This window comes from Symphalangus syndactylus, chromosome 12 (genome assembly GCF_028878055.3).
Source record: "Symphalangus syndactylus isolate Jambi chromosome 12, NHGRI_mSymSyn1-v2.1_pri, whole genome shotgun sequence".
Taxonomy (NCBI): Eukaryota; Metazoa; Chordata; class Mammalia; order Primates; family Hylobatidae; genus Symphalangus; species Symphalangus syndactylus.
Window position 1 is genome coordinate 129390931 of NC_072441.2, and position 23894 is coordinate 129414824.

The following is a 23894-nucleotide window of genomic DNA, read 5'->3' on the forward strand; positions in this document are numbered from 1 at the left end:
TGCCAGGGCTCACACACTCAGAGAGCAGCGCAGTCACTGCGCTTGTGCCTGAGTCCCTGTTTGTTACCATTATGCTAATTCACCTCTCCGGGGTTCTCAGGTCACACTTGCAGCACCTGCCAGCACCTTCAGACCTTCAGACCCCCTACAAACCTCTCTAAATGAATGGCTCTGCCAGAAGGTGGAAGGTAGGACTGAAGGTTTCTGAAATCAGTAATTCTGAAAGCTGCCTTTGTGGAGCACCGTGATTTATACATCTCTCCTTACCTAGCTTCTGATGAAACCATGGCTGAGCAACTTACCTAGGCCATACAGCTTGAAATCCAGGTCTGTCCAGCTCTGCTTCCATGTACCCCAGGTATAACCTGAGTTAGAATTTGTAGAAAGAATCCAGGTTTATCCTAGGAGGTTTTTTTGAGGAGCACATAATGGCATTCTATAAAAACACCCTCTGGAAACATATCCTGTGAATTAAATTTTTATAATTTATTTTATTCAAGAAAGACTCCATTCGCTGGTGACGGCATGGCCTAGAATTTAGGACACAGGGTGAAGAAGTTATCTAAGAACTGCTCACATGTTTCTGATCTAACACGTAAAAATCCAGTTCACTGTGAGACCTTGGTCAAATCGCTTTTTGTCTTAAAGTCTTGGTTGTAAATGGTGACATTAATTAGACCACACTCAGCTCTAATTGTCACTGTTCTGTGACTGCTGTGTGATATCAGACAGCATCCTTAACTCCTCTGATTTTTATGGTGGTAGAATCCTCCTCACTGGAACAAGAAGTAATTGCTACAGGAGAGTTGGTGTTAAGTGTAGCTGATGGCTTGTTAATCCACTTACAATGATGGATGTTTTAAAATCCATTATCGAGGACTATTGCCTGCCAGGTGGCTTCCCATGCAGATTTCATATCTTTTTGACATTGTCCTTTTGTTTCAGCCACATTGATGAGGCTGCTCTGACTCACCTATTTTGATATGAGGACATTTTGACACAGCTGAGAAAATAAACCATCACACCTCCAGCTTCTTAAAAAAAAATTAGCAAATAATGTGCCACAGAGACATTTCAGGCTAGCTCTTCTCATCCCAGAACTTCCCCCATCCTTGATCTCCACTTCTGTCAAGGGGGTCTAGGGAAGGGAGAGAGGGAAGAGATTGGGCTCAGGGTGGGCTCTGGGTCAAGGCAGGGGATGAGGATGGCAGGAACAGTAAGGAATTGGTGGGAGTGAAGGACACAGAAGATCCAACATGCGATGGGTGTGGGGAGGAGGGGTCTGTTTCACACAGTACCTAGTAATTTTCAAAAGCAATTTTACATTTAGATGCAGCCATTTCAAAACTGTTACATCAAAACAACCATGTCAAAATGCCCTTCTCTGTCTGAGACAAAGAAAATGAATGCCAGGAAGATATGAATAAGACAGGGCTTCTGCCCCCAAAAAGCTCAGAGTCACCAGAGGGGAAAAGCGGGACAGAAAGAGAAGCAAATTACTGTTATACTGCTGGGCAATTGCTATAATAGCAGAAGGGGCTGGGAGGGAACAGAGCAGAGAGTGACTCACTGCCTAGGGGTGAAGAAGGCTTCCTGGGGGAGGGAGTGACTGGGAGCTCAAGAAACATACGTAGAATGACTAATAATAGCCACAGTTAATTGAGGACTTACCATGTGACAAGCGCTGTTATTAGTACTTTATTTTAATTCATCTAGTCCTCACAGCCACCCAATAAGTTGAATATTATTATTACCATTTTACAGATGAGGAGACTGAGACACTCACAGGTTGAGTGACTTTCCCAAAACAACACAGCTAGTAAGTGGCAGAGCTAGAATTCTAAATCAGGCACAGCCATACCTAAGGTCATGCTCACCCCACCTCCCCCGCCCCCCCCCCCACTGCGCCCAGCACCCCCAGCCCACCTCTGGCATTCTGTGGCCTCTCTGTGAGTGAACGAAGACTTGGGGTGAGGCAGAAGGAACACCAGCTTTAACCAGACCTGGGACCTGGGTCTACTCTGCTCTCATCACTTGCCAGCTATATGACCTTGGACAATATGCTGATCACAGCCACCTCTTGAGTCTTATTCCTCTGGTCCTCATTCTCCCCAGCAGACATCACTCAATAACTGATAGCTGTATTTTATTGACGTGGTAGCTATGCGGTCGGCCTGAATGTATGGCAGGGGTTCACAGCCATTAACAAGACAAAATTCCTTTCGCCAGGGAGCTAATGTTCCCAAGGAGCCAGCTCCGAGGACCCAGGAGCTTCCTCTGGACAGAGGTGTGAGGAAACTAGAAAGGTGTGAGGAGGTGTGGTGAGCAGGTGAGACAACAGTAAGAGGCAAGCGTGGGAGGTGGGCAGGGGACATGCGGGCTAGGGAGCGCCGCCTGGGTTAGCTTCGAATGTATGGGGAAGCCGCTGCAGGACTGGGTGCACGAGAGTGAGATCCATTCGCCAGAAAACGGGCTACAGGGTAGGAAGGAAGCAGCAGGAGGCTTCTGTGGTTGTTCAGACAACATGCAATGGGGGCGGTGTTGAGCTTGGGCGGTGGCAACAGAAACAATCTCCCTGTTGAGTACCTGAATGCTTCATAAACTGTATAATCCTGGGCATATGGGAGCTGGTTCAGAATCATCACTCTTATTTCTCCCTCATGACTGACCATTCCTTGCCTGCCTTGGCTGTGGCCATTCCATAGTATGTTGAACAAACTCGTGGGCAAGGCATGGGTTGGTTTGTTTTCTCAGCCCAGAACAATTCAGCTTCTCTGGCTCCTCTGAAGATGTCACGTTGAGAGAGAGAGAAAAAAATTACACTCTTTAATAGAAATACTTTTCCTTCATTAAGTGAAATCTCCAAAGCCCAGTAGCATTTTCTGTGCTTATATAAAAATGCCAGTGGGGATTTGAGATTGAAAGTGGTATTTTTATACAACTCAATGAAGATCTCAATAGGAAAGAAAGAACACTCTTCAAATCTGAGTTCCTCCAGCATTGGGCAAGACAGATCTTCCACTCAGGGTCAGGATCACATTACTCCCAGGCCTACAAGGAAACTTTTCCTGAAGCTCTTGGAGTGCTCATATATATCCGTTCTCTGCTTGGGGAAATTGTATTAATAATGTCCTTCCAAGGCTACAAACCATTTAACTTGAATTTCTGTTTGCACCTCAACTCTAATAACTTTGTACAAAACCTCAGGTATTTGTAGGAGTTTCAGTCAGACGCAGATGTGTGCAGGTGCCTGCACATAAGTACACACAGAATAACGTCTCTTCAGTACAGCTGGGGAATCAAATTTCCCCTTGGGACTGTCAAAAGAAAGACTAGTCTCCTGAGATAGAGAAGGTTCAAATTCCAGCTCAGAGTCTTGCTAGCCTGACAGCCCCGGGCAACATACTGAGCCTCACAACGCAAATCTCAAAGGGCCTGGTGAGACTTGGATCCTGATGTATGTAAAGTGCCTGGTATATAGTAACTGCTCAAAATGGTTCCTCTTCAGCCACCTCTTACCTGACTGTTGTATTGTAACCCATTAGAATCATCATCAATTTCATAACAATTATTCTTAGTTATTAATACATAACCTCCTCCGCTCCCAAATTTAGTGGCTTAAAATGACAATTGTCATGTACTTCCAGAGAATCTGCAATCTGACCACCCATTTCTACTCCGTGATGTCTGGGCCTTCAGCTGGCATGACTCCAACAGCTCATTTTAAGGATGGAAAACAGGTTGAGAGCAGGCATAGGAAAGGGGCCCACTGGAACTGCATAGCAAGTTAAGGAACAGATCTTTTCTGAACACCTCCACTGGGCCAGGTCCTGGGAGGGGAAACACAGCTGTAAGACTTTGAGTTGGTGAGACCCTCAGGTGACAATAAAACCATTGGAGGGGCTGAATTTATGTTCCTTGACAAGTGGTTGTGTTGGCTCCTCGAGTGACATCAGGCTTTGGAGTCTGGTAAATCCAGCCTTTACCGACTTTTATCTTGGCTCCCTCACCCACGAGACAGGGATTCTCATGTCTCTTGCAGGGCCAATGAAGGCCATGGCTAACAGCTAGCTGATGCTCAACCAGTGGCATCTACTAAAAGAAGAATTCATTCCCTCTCTGCCTCTTAGCATCCCAGTGCCTGCCCAATGTGCCTGCATTGCCAGGAAAGCAGGAGAGGGCTCTTATTGTGACTAGCAGGAAGGCTGAACTCTTGCCTTTACTGTGGAAAAATCCATTACGGAGAAGTCATTTGTCAAAGCCAACTGTTTAGCTGCTTTAATTTACATATTTATCAAGTTTGATTAGAACGTATTGTCTTAGACTTTCATCCCAGCTTTCACCTCTCCATGCCCTCCTTTCCTAGGGAAACTGTTTTTGTTGTCCTTGTTGCAAAAGGGCACTTCATAATTCAATTTGCATTTGCTAATAAGCCTGAAATTAAACCTGGTGAGGAATTTCTGGGGTCTGCCAGTGGTGGATTCAAAAAGCAGAGCACACATTGGGGAAAGCCTGGGCACTCCATTCTAGCTGGATACACTCATTCAACCAAAGGGCAACAAATACTATTTCACAAGTATTTACTGAGAACATCATGTGTGCCAGGCACTGGGAATACAAATTGTGAAAGAGGCAAGGTTGTGGCTTTCCTGTTGCTTCCTGTCTAGTGACCTCGCTTTCTGCATCTGTAAGATCAGGCATTTGGACCCAGTCACCTCTCAGTGTCTGCAAGTACCGTTTTGAACTCTTACTATGCATCAAGTCATATACATAGACCTGAAGCATTGTCTCATTTAATTCTTACAAGATCCTTATGAGTTTGATACTATTATTATCCTGATTTTGCTGATGAGGAAATGAAAGATCCTAGCGCTCAAAGTCACATACGTACCTGTGGCAGGACTTGGATTTAATGCTTCTTCTGTCTGATTCTAGAATTCAAATTTATAACCACAAGTCTTGATCTTTCTCCTCCACTGGCCAGTTTGAATAAAGTATTCTTGTAGAGAGCAGTTGAGCTCCTGGATGGCAGGGACAGTGTCTGATTTCTCAGAAACCAGCCCAAAGTTTGGCATATGGTCAGTGTAAGAAAATATGAACTGAATTTAACAGAAAAGAAAGTCCATTGTCCTCAGCCTTCTTGTCTGAAACCTCAGATCTTGAGCCTCTGCTCTGTTCTTAGCAACCCTGGCTGGCGTAACAGATGCTGCATGCACTGCTCAGATCTTCAGGACTGTGTCCTCAGTTCCCAGGAGCGTTGGTAGCTGAGAGCACACAGCTGAGTTCCTCCGTGGGACTTGCACTCAGTCTTGACTGGGGTTACACCTTCCCTGAAGGCAGGCCATATCCAGTATCCTATTGATTCAGGACACAGAGCCAGCCCCCTTGCCTCCTCAAACAACCAGGTGGGGCCCTCCTGGCCCAGAGCTCCTCGTGGAATTGTTGAAAGGCCCTGTTGAGTCTGTCCCCACCCTATTACATTTGTACCTCTCACAAGACTTCCCGAGAGCAATCTCAGTAAAGCTCCTGTATGGGAATCTCAGAGCCTCTGAGTCTGTTTCCCAGGAACCCTAACTTCAGCAGGTATTCTGGGCAGGTGGCTCTGGCTCTGCCTTTCTGGAGGTGTTTGTAGGGTGCTGGGATCAAGATAGATAGGGGTAGGGAGCCTGTCTGAGGAAGGAGCCTGCCCCTATTTATCTATCCTGCCATTAGCCTGCCCTGGAAAGCTGCCTACCTGCTCCCAGGCCTAGGTTCCAGCCCTATGGCAAGGAAGGGGGCTTTAGAAACTGCCGGAGCCCACAGAGCAGCCTGTCTGGGGAGAAAAACTCAGTGCTGCTCCTGTGACCATCAAGGTGACAACGTCTTAGTTGGCCCAAGCCTCCTGTATCTCAGATCTGTATCTCATCACTTTTCAGCTTTTCTTCACTTCTCTGGCAGGAATCCACTGGCCACTTTCCAGGTGCCAGCCTGCATGGACATTGCCCCAGGCAGCGCAGTGTAGTGAAAGGAGGCTGCTACCTGCCTGGACTACTCTCTAGCTGTGTGGCCAGGGGCAAGTCACTCGTTCTTTCTGGTCCTCTGCCCTTCTTCTTCACAGTGAGGATGTTTAACTTGGTAATCTCACAGGCTGTGCAGTTCTGATGGCCTCTGTGAGTCTCCTGTAAGTCAGAGGCATCCTTACTGCTTTGTAAAGACAAAAGAGCAGTTTAATATGTCTAAGACATATTAAGACACCATTTGTGAAGATAGGGAGGTACACCAGAAAGGCTCCCGTCCCCAGTGCCTGACATTTCAGAATCAATGCTTCATTTCTTTTCAGGAGTATTTCTTTGTGATGTACATACTCTTTTCAAAGGGAATTCCTGTTCTCTTCTTCCAGCTCATCAAGGGCAGAACGTTTGATCCCTAACCCTGAAGCATAATGAGTCTACTACTTAGATATGAGATTTTAGGCCATGGGAGATCTGAGCCTAGGAGAGGGAATGGGGGTGTGGAGGATGCTAAGCAGTCGGGGACTGAAAATAAACTTTGCCAACACCACTGTTTTCTCAGGATGGCCCAGAGGCTCAGAAGTGCAGAGCAGATGCTGGGCATCAGGCAGAATGGATCTGAGTTGTGGCTTTTGGTCCTGCTTGACCAAGGCAGCAAATGATTTATGACCAGATGTGGGGTCCAGACAGTGAACTGTGAATTCAGAGGAGGGTGAGGACACAGTGGTCTAGAGGTACCTGGAGAGGCTTTTGGGAGGAGTTAGGAAAATATATATAAAGTCTGGGAAACTGAAGGTTTGCTTGGAGAGTTAATGACGAGGCCAGTTTGAATCTAGTATAATATTCTTGTAGGAGAGTGGTTCTTGACTGGGGGCTGTTTTGCCTCTGAGGAGACATGGGACACTTGCTAATGTGTGAAGATGTTTTTCATTGTCATAACTGGAGGGAGAGGTGTTACTGGCATGTAGAAGATAGAGGAAAGGGATGCTGCTGGGCATCCTACAATGCACAGCTCAGCACCCCCAGAACCAAGAGCTCTCCAGCTCAACATACCTGTAGGGTTGATGCTGAGAAACCCCATTCCATGGCTTGTCACTCAATAAATGGCACCTGCTATTACAGGTGAAGCCATGTGGCAGGGGTATAAAGTCTCTTGCTTATTGTTTGTCTGGTGAGCTAGAGATTATTATTCTCATTTTATAAGTGAGGAAACTGAGGCTCAAGGTGGATAAATAATTGGTCCAAGGTCTCACAGTCAATACTCTGTGGAACCTGGTTATGAGACCCAGTCCATCTACCCAGGGAAGTCAGCTGACTTTTCATTTGACCCCCTCAGGGTACAGAAGAAACACAGGGAACACGGTCCTCCTCAGTGTTCCTCATCTAGCCCTTTCCTCTTGTTGGATCCACCCGTCAATCACTGAGGCAGAGCTAACGCTGAATGTCTGGAATTTCATCAAGTCACATCTCTACCCAAATGCATTTAGTGCTTCTCTACTGCCTCCAGGAAAGCTCTATTGATGTCTCCTAAACCTATATATTCTCATAAAATTATACTCAATAAATGTCTATACTATGGCCATGTTCTTACTATAATTCACAGCATCCATTCCCTCTTTATTGTCTGTCTCAACAACAGAGTGATAGCCTCATATTGCTGATAAAATCAGATAAAACACAGCAACATTAACACCAAGGTTGGCCCAGTCCAAGTCCTGGAAGAACATCAGTTTCCTCCTTTCCTTCTTAGAGGAGGTGCATCTGAACCAAGTCTTGAAGCCTGAGTAGGAGTAAACCAGACGGCCAAGATGGGGGCTGGCATCCTAGGAAGAAAAAAGAACGTGTGCCCAGTGTGGAGGTGTGGGAGAACATGTCGTGTCTTGGGAACCATGGAGTGCTAGCTGAGGCTGGGGCCTGTGGAAGGGACTGGAGAGATAAGCAGCCACCAGCTACCAGAGACAGGGATGGTCTAGGCTAAGGGGGCTGGACTTGCTCTGCAAACAATAGAGAGCTGCTGAAGGGTTTTACACAGAGGAAGTGGTATGCTCCTATTTGCATTTTAGAAAGACCATTTTGGTATCCAGGCAGAGGGTGGACTGGAAAGGTTGGCGCTGGCACAGGGAGACCAGTGCCAGGGCTATTCCAGTCCTGAGCAAGCCCTCTGACTAATACCAGCCAACGATGCTGTTGTTGCTACTGCGATGTCTTGTTTCTCCAGCTTAAGAGTACTATGGACCTGTTTGGGCCCTGGAGTACTGGAGAAAAGACTGAAACTTGTCTGGTTTAGAAACCCATAGTAGGGCATTTTCTTGACTTTGTCTTGCCTTCAGGAATCAAGTCAAGGAAATAAAAAAGGCTCAGGTGTCAACAACAACAACAACAACAACGACGACAACAACAAATCCTTCCCCCATTGTAACATTCCACATTCCCCTCCCAGTAGCATTTCCTCCTTCCTTCACATTAGCATCTCAATCCCCATGACAAGTCATTGTCCGGAGGGATGGAGAAACAAAACTGACAATATGAACTTCTGGGAGATTTTTGTCCTCGGAGACCCATCTAGGGCTCTTTGGGGCCTCTTGGCATCTACCTCTACCGGCAACAGATCCATAATAACTGGCCAAGTAGATTGAGATTCTCCACATCTTGGCTCCGAGACTATGGCTTTGGTCCTCATTGAAAGTCAGCATCAATAGATAAGATGCAAAGTTACTTAAGGTCTACATAGCAACTAGGAGAAATATAGTTATCTTCACGGAGATGTCTATTATCTATTGCTGCCTAACAAGTTACTCTAGAATTTAGCATCTTGAAACAGCAAATATTTATTATGTCTCCATTTCTGTGGGTCAAGAATGTGGGAACAGCTTAGCTGGGTGGTTTTGGCATAGGTCTCTTGTGAAGTTGCAGTAGGCTGTCAGTCAGGGCTATAGTCACTGGACATTGCAGGATCCTCTTCCAAATGCACTCACATGGCTTTGGCAAACCTCAGTTCCTCTTGGCTGCTATCTGGGTACTTTAGTACCTCACCATGTGGGCTTCTCCATAGGCTGAGTGCCCTTATGACATAGCAGTTGGCTTCCCCAAGGGTGAGCCATTCAAGAAAGAGATATCACACCCAAGATGGAAGCCACAGTCTTTTTATACCTTAATCTCAGAAGTGGCACACCATCACTTCTATAGTATTTCATTTGTTAGAAGGAAGTCTCCCACACTGAAGGAGAGAGGAGTACATCTCCACCTCTTGAAAGGAGGAAATGAACAAAGAATTTGTCGATGTATTTTTAAAAACCCTATAGGGTGGTTTTAATCTCCAAAAGTCAATATGACACAGTAGTTAAAAGCACAAATTTGAGAATCATGAAGACCTGTGTTTAATTCTGGCTCCCACATTTGCTACTTATGCAAGTTTAGGCAAGTCATTTAACCTTTTTGGATCTCAATTTTCTAATCTATAAGAGTCTAGTCTAAGAATAGTAGATGTTTCACTGGGTTGCTTTGAGAATTAAATAAGATCATGCATGTAAAGTGCCTGGCAAAGTATAAGTACTACATAAATATTACTTAATTGCTATTGCAATGGGATATTGTCCTCCTTCCTAGAAGACAGTATAATATAGAGGTTAGGAACACAGTTTCTGGAGTCAGGCTATCTGGCTTGGGACTTTGGCTCTGACAAATTAGCTGTAAGAACTAGGGCAAGTCATTTAACTCTCTTGGCTTTGGTTTTCTGTAAAATGAAAATAATAATAGCTAGTGCCTGGCCATCTAATAGGTATTCAATAAATATGTGATGATTAAGGAAATAGCGGATGATAGAGGGTTATAATGACAAAGGAGTGTCTGTGTATGTGTGTGTGCACATGCATGCTAAGGATGCCACACAAAGCACGTTACTTCAAACACGTGCTGCTTAACTGGGGAGCCAGGTGTAGCTGCCCCAGTGTTTTTTCAGTGTACCCTTGTACCCTTGAGCATGTCAGCCTACATGAGCTCTTTAGTTGTTCTATCTCTTATGAGTTGTTCTTGGTCTCATTGTTTGCATTCTGTTCCACCCTGGCTTGGTTCAAGCATACTTTCTTCTTCATCTGTGCTGCCTCCACCAAGAATATGTTTAATTGGTTTTGCACACAGTCTGGAGATTTGGTGACAGGAAGGGGTGGGGTAATCACCACCTCAGAGCTGCTACATTACCTTAAATTGATTTTGCAAACGAAAGCTAAAAGCTAAGCAAAGGCGACCCATCCATTTTGCCTAAAGATGATTATAATGCTCTTTTACGGCCTTCTAAATGACAAAGCAATTTGTTACCTGCCTGCATCAACATTTGCTTATATTAGCACCCGAGATGCTTGATTTTTATTAGCCCCATGTTATCATTTTACGAAGATGCAAGGGCTCAGTAAAATTAGTGTGCAAATAGAATGCCCATTTTGCATTTCCCTGTGGTCAGCAGAAATGCTGAATGCAATTGACTTGATACAGGGTCAGGGGAGACATCCATAAAGTTAGCCTTCACCAAGGGCCTCCCTAGTGCCATTTATCATTTCTGGACTGCTAGGATAGATGGGGTCAGTGTTAGACAGTGTCTTTTAAAAGGGCTTGGTGATTTTTTTTAAGTGAAAAAGCAATATAAATACTAAGACAGCAGCTCAATTTCCATCACAATAAGATAAAATGAAACTCTCTTGTGTAAATTGTAGATGGAAATGCAGCAGAAGTGGGATCTTATATTGTTATTACTGGATCCAGAATGAAACAGGGTAGTGAAAGGGGTACTGGCTGGGTGCTGGGACTTAACTCTACCACTGCTAGCCGAATGACCTTGGACATGTCCCTCCCTTCTGTGAGCCTCATTCCCTCACCCATAAAATGGAGTTAATACTGTCCACCTCACAGAGGCACGATAAAGATTAAAAAACATAATATGAGTCTATATTTCTTTATAAACCATCATCTACACAAGTATTTTTATTTATTAATTCAATAGTCAGTCTTTGAGCACCTACTCCATGTAGGGGGTCCTGGGAAAGACATTAGCCATACACCCGTGGAATTTGCAGTTTCTTCCTTGAGGAGCTTATATTCAGTCCAGGAAATGCTTAGGTGTCGAATTCCTCTTTAAATAATAAACTTCTTCAGGGCAGGTGAGCCTTCTCTCTCTCCCTTTGTTCCTAAAGGTGCCTAGCACAGAGCTGAGCAGAGTGAGTTCTCAAGATTATATTTTGGTTCCATGATATTTCTTGCTGCCTTTCAGAGGAAGCAGTGACTCCACCCATACTGATCACCCCAATGGACAAGCAAGTCCCAAGCCTTTAGAACCGGGTTTAATAGGGTTAATGTTTTTAGTTTCATCTCTGACATTGGTGCACTTACTGTTGGGATAAAGAACCATGTTCAAAATAGCATGTCTCCAGCATTTCAGAAGGAGAAAGCCTATTAATTATTTCTATTCTCTCCCTCCAGATCATCCTCAAACATTGATAAAACCCTTCAATTCAACCTCTCTCAATGTTCTTTCTAAATTTCCTTCAGGTAATTGTTGTGTTCTGTATCAATCAGCCCTTCTTCTGCCCACTGCTGAGTATCCTTCCCCAGATGTTTCTTTCTGGGAATGCCACCCTTGGCTGTTGCTTTTGTCTTTTGTCTGATGATATCTTTGCACAATAGTTCAACTTTATTATACAAATTAGACTTCTGTAGAGACAAAAAGAGCTTGAGTTCTGATTTGGAGCCACATTTTCCTACTTTTCTGCATGTCTAATCATTTTTTATTGGATGCTGGATATTGCAAATTATACATTGCTTTGACTGTCTGGATTTTGTTGTCTTCCTTTAAAGAGAGTTGGGCTTTGTACATCAAGCATTTAAGCTTCTTTTGTTCAGTTTGATCCTTTTGAGACTTGTTTTAAAGCTTTGTGAATGTGGTGGTTTAGAGTAGTTTATCCCTACCACTAAGACATTGCCCGTCTGAATTCTCATTCTCCTTGGATGATCAGTGAGGACTTCCTCTTTAGTTGTGGGAATTCACATGATTCTTAGCCCTGTGTGACCCTAAGGACTGTGCAGTTCACAGCTCCTTGATCATTTTTTCCTGACATCATGGAGAGTCACCCTATGTATGCACATCTTAGAATCCAACAAAGAATCAAGAGGACTCCTGCACAGATTTCTGGAACTCTTTTTCTACAGCGCTTCCCCCTCTCCGGAGCTCACAGTTTCCCAACTACTACCTGCTGAGCTTGAATCTCAGTGAGGCTTCTGTGCTTTGCTCAGGATACCCCTCTCTGCTCTTTGGTCTGGAAAGGATCATCAGGCAAAAAGCCAGGGCAATCATAGGGCATATCTCATTTGTTTTCCTTCTCTCATTGATTATCTTGCATTGGCTCTTGTTCAATGTCTGAAAATACTTGTTTTGAATATTTTGTCCAGTTTTTTAGTTGTTCAAGATAAAAGGGAAATGAAGGCCAGACAAGGGATTGGGCTGTAATCTCAGCTCCTACCACCACTTTTCAACTGTGTGACCTTGAACAAGTTATATAACCCCCACGAGCCTCACTTCTGCCTCTATTAAAAAAACACATTAACAGCATATTCCTGTGAGGATTATATATGTATATAATGTGCCTGACACAAAAGAAGCTAATTAAATGGCAGATGCTACTATTACTAATATATAAATAGCTACCTTCTCTACTCCATCATTTACTGAATGTTTACTGTGTACTATGCAATGTGTAAGCCTGTTTAGTCATCACAACAACCCTATTAAAATCGTTGTTTATAACCTATAAACAAGGATGTATTGTCATCCTTGTTTATAGATTAGAAAATGGAAACTTGGAAAGGATACACAAGTTGCCTAAGGTCACAGTCAATGGATTTGGGATTCAACTTCACTCATATGGCTTCCTTGGATGATTGTAAATACTACATATTAATATAATATGATCAGTTGTACCAACAAAAGGGAATGTAGTCTTTTAATATTGGGTAGGGACATAATTAAATTAGTCAGCAATGGCTGGACCTTAATGATTCTAACCCAGTGGTTTAAGAGATAAATATAAAGCATCCAGCCCATTCCCTCTGGGGTTCCCTGCCACACACCAACCACTAGACTCAGGTTTTCTTGCCCTCCTTAGCAACCATCTTTCATTTTATCTTACAGACAATCTCCGGGAAGGGGCAGAGCAGAAGGTGGTATTCATCACAGGACGTGTCCACCCAGGGGAAACACCCTCATCATTTGTGTGCCAAGGTGAGCGGCAGGATCTCCTAGGTGTCCTATACCCACATCCAACTGGGACACTGTGATGATCTCTGGAACAGTGTGGCCACAGGCAGAGCCATTATCTTAAATGGAAATTTAATGCATTTCCAGGGCGCAGTGGCTCACGCTTGTAATCCCATTACTTTGGGAGGCCAAGGCGGGTGGATCACGAGGTCAGGAGATCGAGACCACGGTGAAACCCTGTCTCTATTAAAAATACAAAAAAAAATTAGCCGGGCGTGGTGGCGGGCGCCTGTAGTCCCAGCTACTCGGAGAGGCTGAGGCAGGAGAATGGTGTGAACCCAGGAGGCGGAGCTTGCAGTTAGCCGAGATTGCGCCACTGCACTCCAGCCTGGGTGACAGAGCAAGACTCCGTCTCAAAAAAAAAAAAAAAAAAAAAAAGAGATTGTACCTGATCTCCATTAGGTTTTATTTCAATAAATGTTTATTGACTAGATGTATGTATGAATTAATTAATTAATTAATGGATAGATGGATGGGTGGATAAATGAACAGGGAGGGCTGAATGAAGTTATCTTATATGTGCTGTGGTGAGGAAGAGCCATACAGAATCATCTACACTCCCTAGCTTTACTTGCCTCCAGTGGTTTACGACAGGAAGAAATCTGGCCCCAGATCAATGTGTATGTTGGCAGAAGAGCTGTGAAATGGGAGGTAATGACTGAAAACTATCTCTTCACTCATTCATTCAATCATTCGCTTAAACAACTTTTGAAATACCTGCCAAGAGTAAGCACACTTGGCATCAGACAACCAGAGGCAAATAAGTCATAATTTTTATTCTCAAGTGTTTCTCTTTATAATTGCACTTTTACTTATTATTACATATTTCATCCATACTATATGTAATTAGTCAGCTATAGTCAGCAATATATATGTATATTGTTGAGCAAGCTGACGTTTACAGAAGTTAAGTAATTTATCTCATTTTAATCTCAAAGTGACCATGCGGTCAAAGAGATATGAAACACCTGTGGAGGTTCTATAACTCGAGGGAGGTGGCACACTGCAGTGGAAGCCTCTGAGGATTTGAAATCAGACAATCCTGGGGTCAAGTATTGGCTGTGCCACTTTCCAGCACTGTGACTTCAGTTGCCTCAAATGTAAAATGATACTACCCAGGCAGGCTGTTATGAAGCTGGCATGAGATGAATGTAAACAGCACACCCAGTCCTGTGCCTGGCACACAGCAGGCACTCAACAGATGTTACCTCCTTCCCCGTGGTAATCCGAGAAGATGAAGCACGTAATCTGCTTTGTAAACTATCAAGCACTGTGCAAATAAATATGGGCTTTATTTTCCCAGTTCGTATTCTTACAATGCTTTAGTTAGGCACGATCGCCTTCCTCTTTTTTTCAGATGAGAAGATGGAGTTTCAGGGAGGCAGTGACTTGCCCAAAGCCAAGCAGCTTGTAAGATGCATGACTGAGGCGCCAGTCACTATAGCTGACTCCTTAGCATTCTCACTTTGGCCTTCTTCCTCCCCAGCATTGTCCTTGCAGTAACCTCTTGAGGTCCCTCCTGGGTTTACCAACCCCTTTACTTGCGCCATCTGTCAGTTACTAAACTTGGCAGCAGATCTCTTCCCCCAGCTGATTGGATGCAACTGCTTTATCTTTGTTTGTAAAAAGACAGTAAACTTACCATCAATATGTTCATCTCTGGGAGCCCAAACCCCTGTGCTCACCTCCCCTGTGGGTAGTAGACAGAGAGCAGGGTCGCCATCCCATTTCACAGATAATGACTGAGGCAGAGAGGAATTGAATGGATCTCAGGTGCTCTCTGATGACCCTGTTTACTAAAAGGGAATCTTTGGATGGTGCTGAGTTGATACACTCAATGGCGTTCTGTAGGTTTTCAATAAATGTCTATTCCTTGACAGTCTTTCAATGCCTGCCTGCTGGCTTCTCAAAATAAACTGCAACTCCCTGGCATGACATTCCCAGCCCTCTGTCATCTGGCTCTCACCTGGTTCTCTGGCCTCAGCCTCATGCACTCAGCCCCACACCGCTGAAACCTTGAGTGGGCAGTCTTCTCTTGACCAGTGCACCTTTACACCTTCCGCTCCCTCTGCCTAGCAGGCCCTGCGCCTGCTCCTTGCCACCTGGCAAGCCCCGTCCATCTCACAGGGCTCATTGTGTGTGCCCCCACTGTGGGCCTCCCTGGCCTTCTCCCTCCTGTCACCTGCTTTGTGCCTGCATTGTGGATCTAAAGATGGCCATCATCTTTATTGATAATGGTCATCTCTATTGCCCTGATTTATTATCGTATACTTGACTTATATTTGTTTTTCCCCCTTTATACCACGAGCTGTGTAAGGTCTAGGGCTGCTCTCCAACTGTCATTTTCCACATCTGTCAAATGGGGTTTCTTGTTCATCTTATGGGGCTGTTGTGAGGAACAAATGCTGTGTTGAACTCAGAAAGAGGAGCCTCAGGGTTACACAGTCATTAACTAGTGGAGTGGGGCTTTTAACCTAGGTCTAGCTAACTCCCAAGCCTGTACATGTTCCCTTGTCCCACTCAGGGATGGGAACTACTAGAAGGTGAAGTCTTGTACCTGAAAGAACTCGGAGTTCTGACCACCCACAACAATTGATATGCATTTTACAGATCAGGATACGGAGCCTCAGGGAAGTACAATGGCTTATCCAAAGTCACACGGCTAATTCACGACAAGTATGGTTCTGGAGTCCATCTCCCCAATCCCGTTTCTCATCTTTCCCTGCCTCTGTATCTGCCCCATGAGACACACAGTTCATACTTCCTTAAGGCAGTGTAAGAGGCATCATTACCCCACTTTACCAATACAGGACTGAGGCATGGTCTTTTCTGAGGGTGTCTCAGCTACATGTAGACAGCCCAATCACAGCCCCACAGGGCACAGCTGGGAGTTCCTTCCTCAGTCATAGCCCTAAATATGTCCATCTTCCCTCAGCCCCCATCGGCCCACCTTCTTCTTGGGATAGCAGGCAGATCCAAGGTGTGGACAGATGCTGAGATACCTTCAGTTCTGTTAACTCTTCCACATTAACTGGCTCAGTGACCTTGAGCAGGGAACAGGCATGTGAAGCCGGTTGTGCCCATCTGGCTGGGACCATGGTTCTCGCCGCTGAGCTGCTGATGCACCTGCTGCTGGGAGTAGAGTGAAGTTCTGTGGCGACATAGCTCTGGAAGGGGTGGCAGTGAGGGTAGCAGGGCTCGGATTCCTCAAGACTCTGCTTGTTGATGGGATGCTTACTCTGCTACCCAAAACCTGCTCATGACCTCTGTGAGGCCAAACTATCCTGTTCTCCAGTGACTATGGGAGAGGTCAGAGGAGCTCCTGTGTGGCCCTGTGGCCAGCCATGTGACAGCGCCATCCCTCAAGCTGCTACACTGCTAAGCATGCATCCCAGCTCCTCCCCTTACTGCAGTGTAACCTTGGGAAAACCACAAAATCTCCTTATGCCTCAGTTCCTTGATCTCAAAAGGGAAATAATAATAGAAATCCTGCCTCACAGCATTGTTGTGAAGACTGACACAGTTCGTATCCATCGAGCATTTAGGATGGTCTGGAATAGAGAGAGCACTAAATAAGTGCCAGCAGTAGGGGAGGAGCTAGCACTAATGGAGTACATGGCCGGTGCCAGGGCCTCCATGAGGCACTTTGTACCCGGTTCCCCTAATCCTTACTGTGAACCAAACCCAGGTATAGGCCTCCCAGACTGTGGGCCCCAGCTCTTCCTCGTCACCTTCCTGAGAGGGCCACTAGCTGAGCTCTGCTCACCTGGAGGGTCACCTTGCAAGGCAAGAGCTTGGCCTGAACCAGACCTAGACCTTGTTGACCTTGTTTCTGACTCCTGGTCAGGTTTATGCTCTTTCACTGACTCTTCCTGGGACTCTGGGGCCAACTTTCATTGAAAATTTCCATTTACAGAGTACTTTGCCCTCTCTAGACCCTTTATCATTGAATTAATGGAAGCAGCACCTATGAAACACTACTGTGGGGAGCCATGCCATGCTCTGAAGGGCAGCAGGGGCAGTGGGCCCAGCTGTGGCTTTGGAGTTTGATGGGCCTGAGCTTGAGCCTACCATTTCCATCTAGCTAGGGGACTTTGCCTAAGTCCTTGCCTCTCACAGCCCCTATTTCCTGACCTGCAAAATGGGGGCAGCAATGTCTTCCTCAAGGGGCTGCTGTGAGGGTTTCATGAGACAGTGTAGGTCAATGGTGGGTCAGCGCCAGGCACAGGTAGGTGCCTGACCAGTACCCATAATCCCCTCTTCACCTTCACTCTTCCACAGAAATTCCACCAGGTCACTGGGCAGCTCTCAGCTCTTCTTTTCAGAACAGTCCAGGGATTCACTGGATGTCACCTGGTAAGTTGGTGGTGGAGTGGGGACTAGATCCAGATCTCCTGCCTCCCAGCCTGAGCCCTGCTGCTACATGCCAAGGTGCCCATCAGGGCCTAGACTATGGAGAAAAAGAGCTACCCCTATCCCAGGAAGTTCACTCCTCAGGGTTATTTTGTGGGAGTAAGAGGAGGGAGGAGGATGTGCACACACACACACACACACACACACACGCACGCACACACCATGCTCTCACAACAACCAATATTGCCAGGCACCGGGACCAAGCACAGCTTCATACTTCCTGTCAATGAGGTAGTGGCCTTTGCTCCTCCCCCATTCTGCTTTCCTCCCACCTCTCTTCTTCACCTGTTCTTCCTCTTCTCTTCACTATCCCAAACAGCCTCCCACTATAGGTGTCGTGCTAGATCCACTAAGGGTTTGTGACAGGGCCTTTCACTTTTCTAGACTTCTGTCTCTTCATCTGTGAAATGGGCAGAGCTGGGGACAGGAGGGTGAGGACTTATACTCTGTGAACTTTAAGGTCATCAGGAGCAGACTCCCTGTGAGTCCATAATTCGAGGCCCTTGGACTCAGCTGAGGGCAGACAGGGGTCCGGTACAGGGGCCCGGTGCCAGGTCAAGGAAAGGCCAAGAGTGGCTGCTGTGGTGCAGATCACACACTGGGCCAAGCAGAGACCTCAAACTGTCTTGCTTCAAACCTTGGCTCTTCCCACTACAGAGAACTGCCTCTGAACAGAGAATAGAAACAATAAATTTTGCACAGAATTCTCTAGAAAGAAAATCATGCAGGCATATGCAAATTATTCCACAAATCACATGCAGATAGACTCCCTGCTCTGTGCATCTTGTCTTCATGGAAAGAGCACTGCTTTGAAGCCAGCAGAACTGGGTCTGAATCCCAACTAGATTCCTGTGAGGCACTCAGCAGGTGATGCCACACACTGACTTTCTTTCCCTGTCTGTGAAATGGAGCCAATAGAATTACAAGTCAGTCCAGCTAATGAATGTACAGTAGTTGTCATGAGTCGATCTTCATTCACTCACTTCATACATAGGTCTTGAGTATTTTCCCTGTGCCAGGCACTGAGCTAGGCACGAAAAATATAGTGGCAAAGAAAGGAGACCTGTTCCTGCTATCTTGGAGCTCATGGCCTGGAGGGAAGATAGACTTAAACCACAGTGTAAGTTTAAGTAAGCCTCAATCCCAAAAAAGAAATGCAGGAAATGTAACTTTCTTATTTTTTTATAACTGAATTCAGTTTCTATTTTGAGGCCCCATCTTACCAGGGGCCAGAAACTTAATCTCATTTATGTTCCTCAATGTTGGGTGCTTTCAGCAAAGAGTTCTGATGCTCTCGGGGTAGCAGGCAAATCATTGTATCATTGATGCCACCATCTATCCACACTGTTTGCTCTCTACCCACTGCACCTCATGACTCTCTGGACCTTGGCCGCTGCAGAGCCCCTGCAGGTCACTACCATGTTCCACCCTGGTTCCTGACTGAAAGCTGCCTTACCTCTGCCAGCTGTCTCTGCTATGCCTGCACCCTACCTCCACCTCTGTCCTGCCTTCAGGAGGACCTGCTCTGCAGTATTCCTTTCCTCTTAGCAGCATTCCACGCTGCAGCCGGACAGAGCTCTCCAAAGCCCATATCTGACCCAGGCTTAAAACCTGGCAATAGCTCTATAGTCGCCTTCAGGTTTTTTTCAGCTGGAACAGCAAATCCTTGTTCACCTTTCCATTCCCATGTCTAACAGCAAGCCAACGAAGAGCAATGATGAAAACAATACATGCATACACTTACCGTGTACCATTTTGCTTATATCAACTCATTTAAATCCTCACAAGAACCCACAAGTTATTCTTATTCTCCCCTTTGTAATTGATGAGGAACCTGGGGAACTGGGAGGTTAAGGCCACACAGCAAATGAATGCCAGAGAGAGGCATCAAACCCAGATTGTCCGGTTTCAGGGTCTGTGCTTTTAACCATGAAGCCAAGGCCCTGGAGTTGAAAAGCTTTCCGTTACCAACAGACCATCTCTTCTTACCCCAGCCTGGATACCTTCCGCTGGCACCCCTTTCTTTTTATTTTAATTTTAAATTTTAGATTCAGGGGATACATGGGCAGGCTTATTACATGGGTAAATAGTGTGATGCTGAAGTTTGGATTTCTAATGATCCCATCACCCAAGTAGTGGGCATAGTACCCGATAGGTAGCTTTTCAGCCCTTGCCTCTTCCCTCATGCCCCTCTTTATGAATCCCGGGTTTATGGTTCTCTTGGTGTCCGTGTATACCCCATGTGCAGCTCCCACTTATAAGTGAGAACATGCAGTATTTGATTTTCTGTTTCTGCATTAATTCACTTAAGATAATGGCCTCCAGCTGCATCCATGTCACTGAAAAGGACATGATTTTATTCCTTTTATGGCTGCATCCTGGCACTCCTTTCATCTGGCTCCTCTCTACGCATTTTTTAAGTCTCCTTTCCAAGATCCCCTCTGGGGCCCCAGGCCCCTGCTGGGTCCATCAGAGCCTTTGCCAGCCAGTGGGGAGTTGCTTCCTTGCTGTGCACCCCTCTGAGGCAGAACCATCTTAGGCATCTTGAAATGTCCAGAATTTGGTGTGCCAATGAATGTTTGTAGAATGAGCGATGATCAGTTCAACTAATCCCACACAGTCAAAGTTGTATGAATTCCTGGAGCAATCCATCAATAGGCATTTATAAGCACCTACTATGTGCCCAGCCCTAAACCAAACACTCTAGGAGAAAAAAATCAGCAATAAATATAAGCCTCAGTTGAGGTTTGGCTAGAGAGGTTCATCCTGGTCTGTTGGAAGTTGGGACAGGGCAGTGATCTCTAACTTCCAGCTTTAATTTCAAATCCTCTACCACTTTACCTCCTCTTCTGGCCTCTCTAGCTTCCAGCCTTCCTGTCATCCTGCGTTCTTCCAGCGTCCTGATTCAATCAGCTTGAAGAAGAGGACCTGGCAAACTTGTTTACAGAAGGAACAAAGGCTGATCTCAAGGAGGTTGATGGTGTCTTCCAGCAGGAGGGAGATTATTCTCCTCACTTCACAGATGATTCTTCTACTTTTGGTGGAGAGGAATAAAATAGATGGAATCATACAATGTCAGTGTGGGGAGTATCCTTGAGAATTATTTAGTTATTTCTCCTAATTTTAAAGATAAGCATAGACCCAGAGGCTTTCTACAGGTCACCCAGTAACTGAGCCAAAACTAGAACCCAGGCTCTGTTTTGATTTGTTGGCTTCTGCCATTCGGTATCCTTGTCTCCAAATTTCATTGTTAGTCAACTTCACAGACTAGGACTCCTACTTCTAAAACTAATCCTGTTTTAACTACCCGCTGCCTTTCAACCTTTCATCTAAGTGAGTTCATTGAAGCATGCCACAATTTTCAGGTGCTGTGTCAGGCAGCTAACACAGGAACTCTAACACAGGTACACAACAGTCTTCCAGATTAGGTATTATTATCCCTATGTCAAGATGAGAAAACTAGTCAGGGAAAGCTAGGCAGTAATTTATCTAGCTAACACTCAGTTAAGATTTGAACACAGGTCCTGAGACTTTCTGCTCCCCTGGTCCCTCTGTTTTCTTGGTCCATCCAGTGCTTTTGGCCCTTGGCCAGGGATGGCATTTTCTCTCCACTCTTACATGCCCTCACAGTCTTCCTCATATTCCTCTCTCACCACAAAAAAAAAAAAAAAAAAGAAAGAAAGAAAAGAAAGATCTCCCTATTTCCTGATGAATGGGAATGATTTTGAATTGTATCTGACCTCAAACCAACTGATGAGTCTAAAACCTCCCCTCTCCTTGCCCCACACCCACCCTAGGAGAGGGAGCTCTGGGCAGCTGCAGCCTCTGGTCTGCCTTTGTTTTCTCTCATTCTTTTATTAGCTGCCTAATTGGCAGCCCAATTAATCTGCTCATCTGTGAAGGAGGATGGATCACAATGAGCTACTCCATTTCCAGAAGCCATTCTCTGAGGCAGTGTGGCCAGGCCCTGAGCACAGGCTGCCTCCTTGATGGAGGGCCGCCCCGGGAGCCGGGGTCAATTACTGGACAGATTAAGCAATTATTAGCCCCTAACAAGGGCGCCTGGCATCATTACCCTGCGTGTTTACTGGCAAACTGCAGCTTTAATATGAGGACCAACAAATAAATTAGGGCATCTGGTCTACTGCCGCGTTAGCCGAGAAGTAAATGATGTCCAACTGGCTTTCAGCTGCCTATGGATTCTCAGCCCTGGCCTAATGAAAAGTCTGAGATGTCCCTCACTGGTCACAGCAGCTCTGGAATGTGCTCTGGAGCGAGTTATCATTCCAAGAGCTGAGTGCCTGCACTGGGCACTTGTTCTTAGTTACCCTGCTGCCTTCCTCCTGCCATCTATCGAACCTACCTTTCTGACAGGGCTCAGCTCAAAGGCTTCCTTTTGATGCCTTTCTTGCTCTCTCCAGCAGGAACGGGGCCCCACTTCTGCATTGTGGGAGGGTTTTGCATTCTCCTATCACTTTCCGGCATTATAGTAATTTCATAGAATGCTAGAGCGCCATTTTGCCCATTTTCTTTTTCAGGTCTCTGATGAAAGAGTAGAAACATGGGGGAGATAAGGAGAGGGACAGTGGCTCAGAGTTGTTTGTTTTCTCACCCCCTCTTCTATGGGTAGATGCAGGCTGTCACTAGAAGGATATCAAGGAGGGAGTGACAGGATCAGATTCGCACTTTCAGAAGATCCTTCTGGCTTCAGCAATGAGGGCTCATTTCGTAGGTGGTGGCTGTTATCCAGGCCTGGTGTGATGGTAGCCTGGGTTAGAAGACAGGCAGTGGGATGGAGAAGAGGGGAAGATTTGCTCCATTCAAGAAAGGGACATGGGGACTGCCTGGCAGTAGGAAAAATGTCATCGAGACAAATTTTCTAAATTTGGTGACCAGAAGGCAGGGTGATTTTAGTGCCAGTGAGAAGCCAGGAAGGCAATCATCCCTGGAGTCCCAGAACACAGGATCCTCAAAATGGGGAAAGAAGCACATTTGGAGTACATGAAAGAAGCCTCCTTCTGCTCATGTGACTTTGGCTAAAATGCTTTTCCTCTCTGCTTCTTGGTGTGCCTATCAGCAACATGAGCATTTAAATCCCTAAGGGCCTTGACCCTGTGATTATCACATCTGATGTCAATGTTTAACTAAGTGTGCCTATTAGAAAGCATCTCTTAGTTTACTGTTTAGTGCTAGCCCACCTCTCCCCATCTCTGTGTGGTGAAACTAGGTGGGCTCTCAAAGCACAGCTCAAATGTCGTCATTCTCGGAAGGCCTCCCAGTTCTCTACAGCAGGAAATGCTGTCTCCCTCCTGCCCATGGGCTTCAGTGTTACGTCTTCAACTGTCTCTTGGAAATACAAATGTATTTGTAAATACAGTTTATGCAGCTAACACGTAGTCTATAGCCACACACCCAAAGTGGCCAATAACAACACAGGCCAAAATCACCTATTGAGCTCTTCTTGTTTTCCAAGCTGAGAAAAACGTGTTTCCTTCTTGAAATGCTTTGTTGTTAAGCCGGGCTCTTCTCTCTCTAGGGATCATTGACTTCCTTGTAAGCCAGCACCCTATTGCCCGTGTCCTCCGGGAATACCTGGTCTTCAAGATCGCACCAATGCTCAATCCTGATGGAGTCTACCTGGGCAATTACAGGTAAGGAATCGGGGAGAATGCTTGGAAGCAAGTACTTATAGGATGGTAGTATGGAAGCAAGAAGAAATATGGGATATATTTTTTGAGGAAGAAATTTGAGGCTGCCCATGAGTCCATTAGAGAAAGTTTCACCCTGGCTTTTGAGAATTTCTTTAATTAGCTTTGGCTTTTTCATGCACAGCCACCTAAGGTCACTTGCTGGGGTTTTCTGGACACCTCACTGGACCAGGAATCAGGAGACCTAGTCTCAGTTTTGGCACCTGCTTTCCATATAACCTTGGAGAATACACTTTTCCCTCTCTGGGCTCAGTTTCTCTTGCATAATGGAGACAATAATTACTTACCTGAAAGGGCAGTTGTGAGAGCTTCAAAAGAAGTGGTGGGAAGGAATGTGCTTTGCAGAATATTGTGGGGTAGTTATAATGATGACTGTTTTGTTGTGTTTCTTCTTGGAGAATATCAATGAGAGTAGAATCCCAGGTCATCTGAAAAACATTTCTCCTCAGTGTGGGCATACCAGCCATCCCCACACTCACTCAC

At 45.6% G+C, this 23894-nt stretch overlaps 1 protein-coding gene across 8 annotated transcripts in view; it reads left to right on the plus strand.

Moving 5' to 3' along the window:
• Nucleotides 1–23894, plus strand: part of AGBL4 (AGBL carboxypeptidase 4) — a 1484537-nt gene that overhangs the window by 1327676 nt on the left and 132967 nt on the right. For all 8 annotated transcript variants that reach the window (XM_055255111.2, XM_055255112.2, XM_063627496.1 and 5 more), the window contains 2 exons: nucleotides 13165–13254; nucleotides 23240–23354. In XM_055255111.2, coding sequence (XP_055111086.1) covers nucleotides 13165–13254; nucleotides 23240–23354 — 205 coding nt within the window. The remainder of the gene's footprint in view (nucleotides 1–13164; nucleotides 13255–23239; nucleotides 23355–23894) is intronic.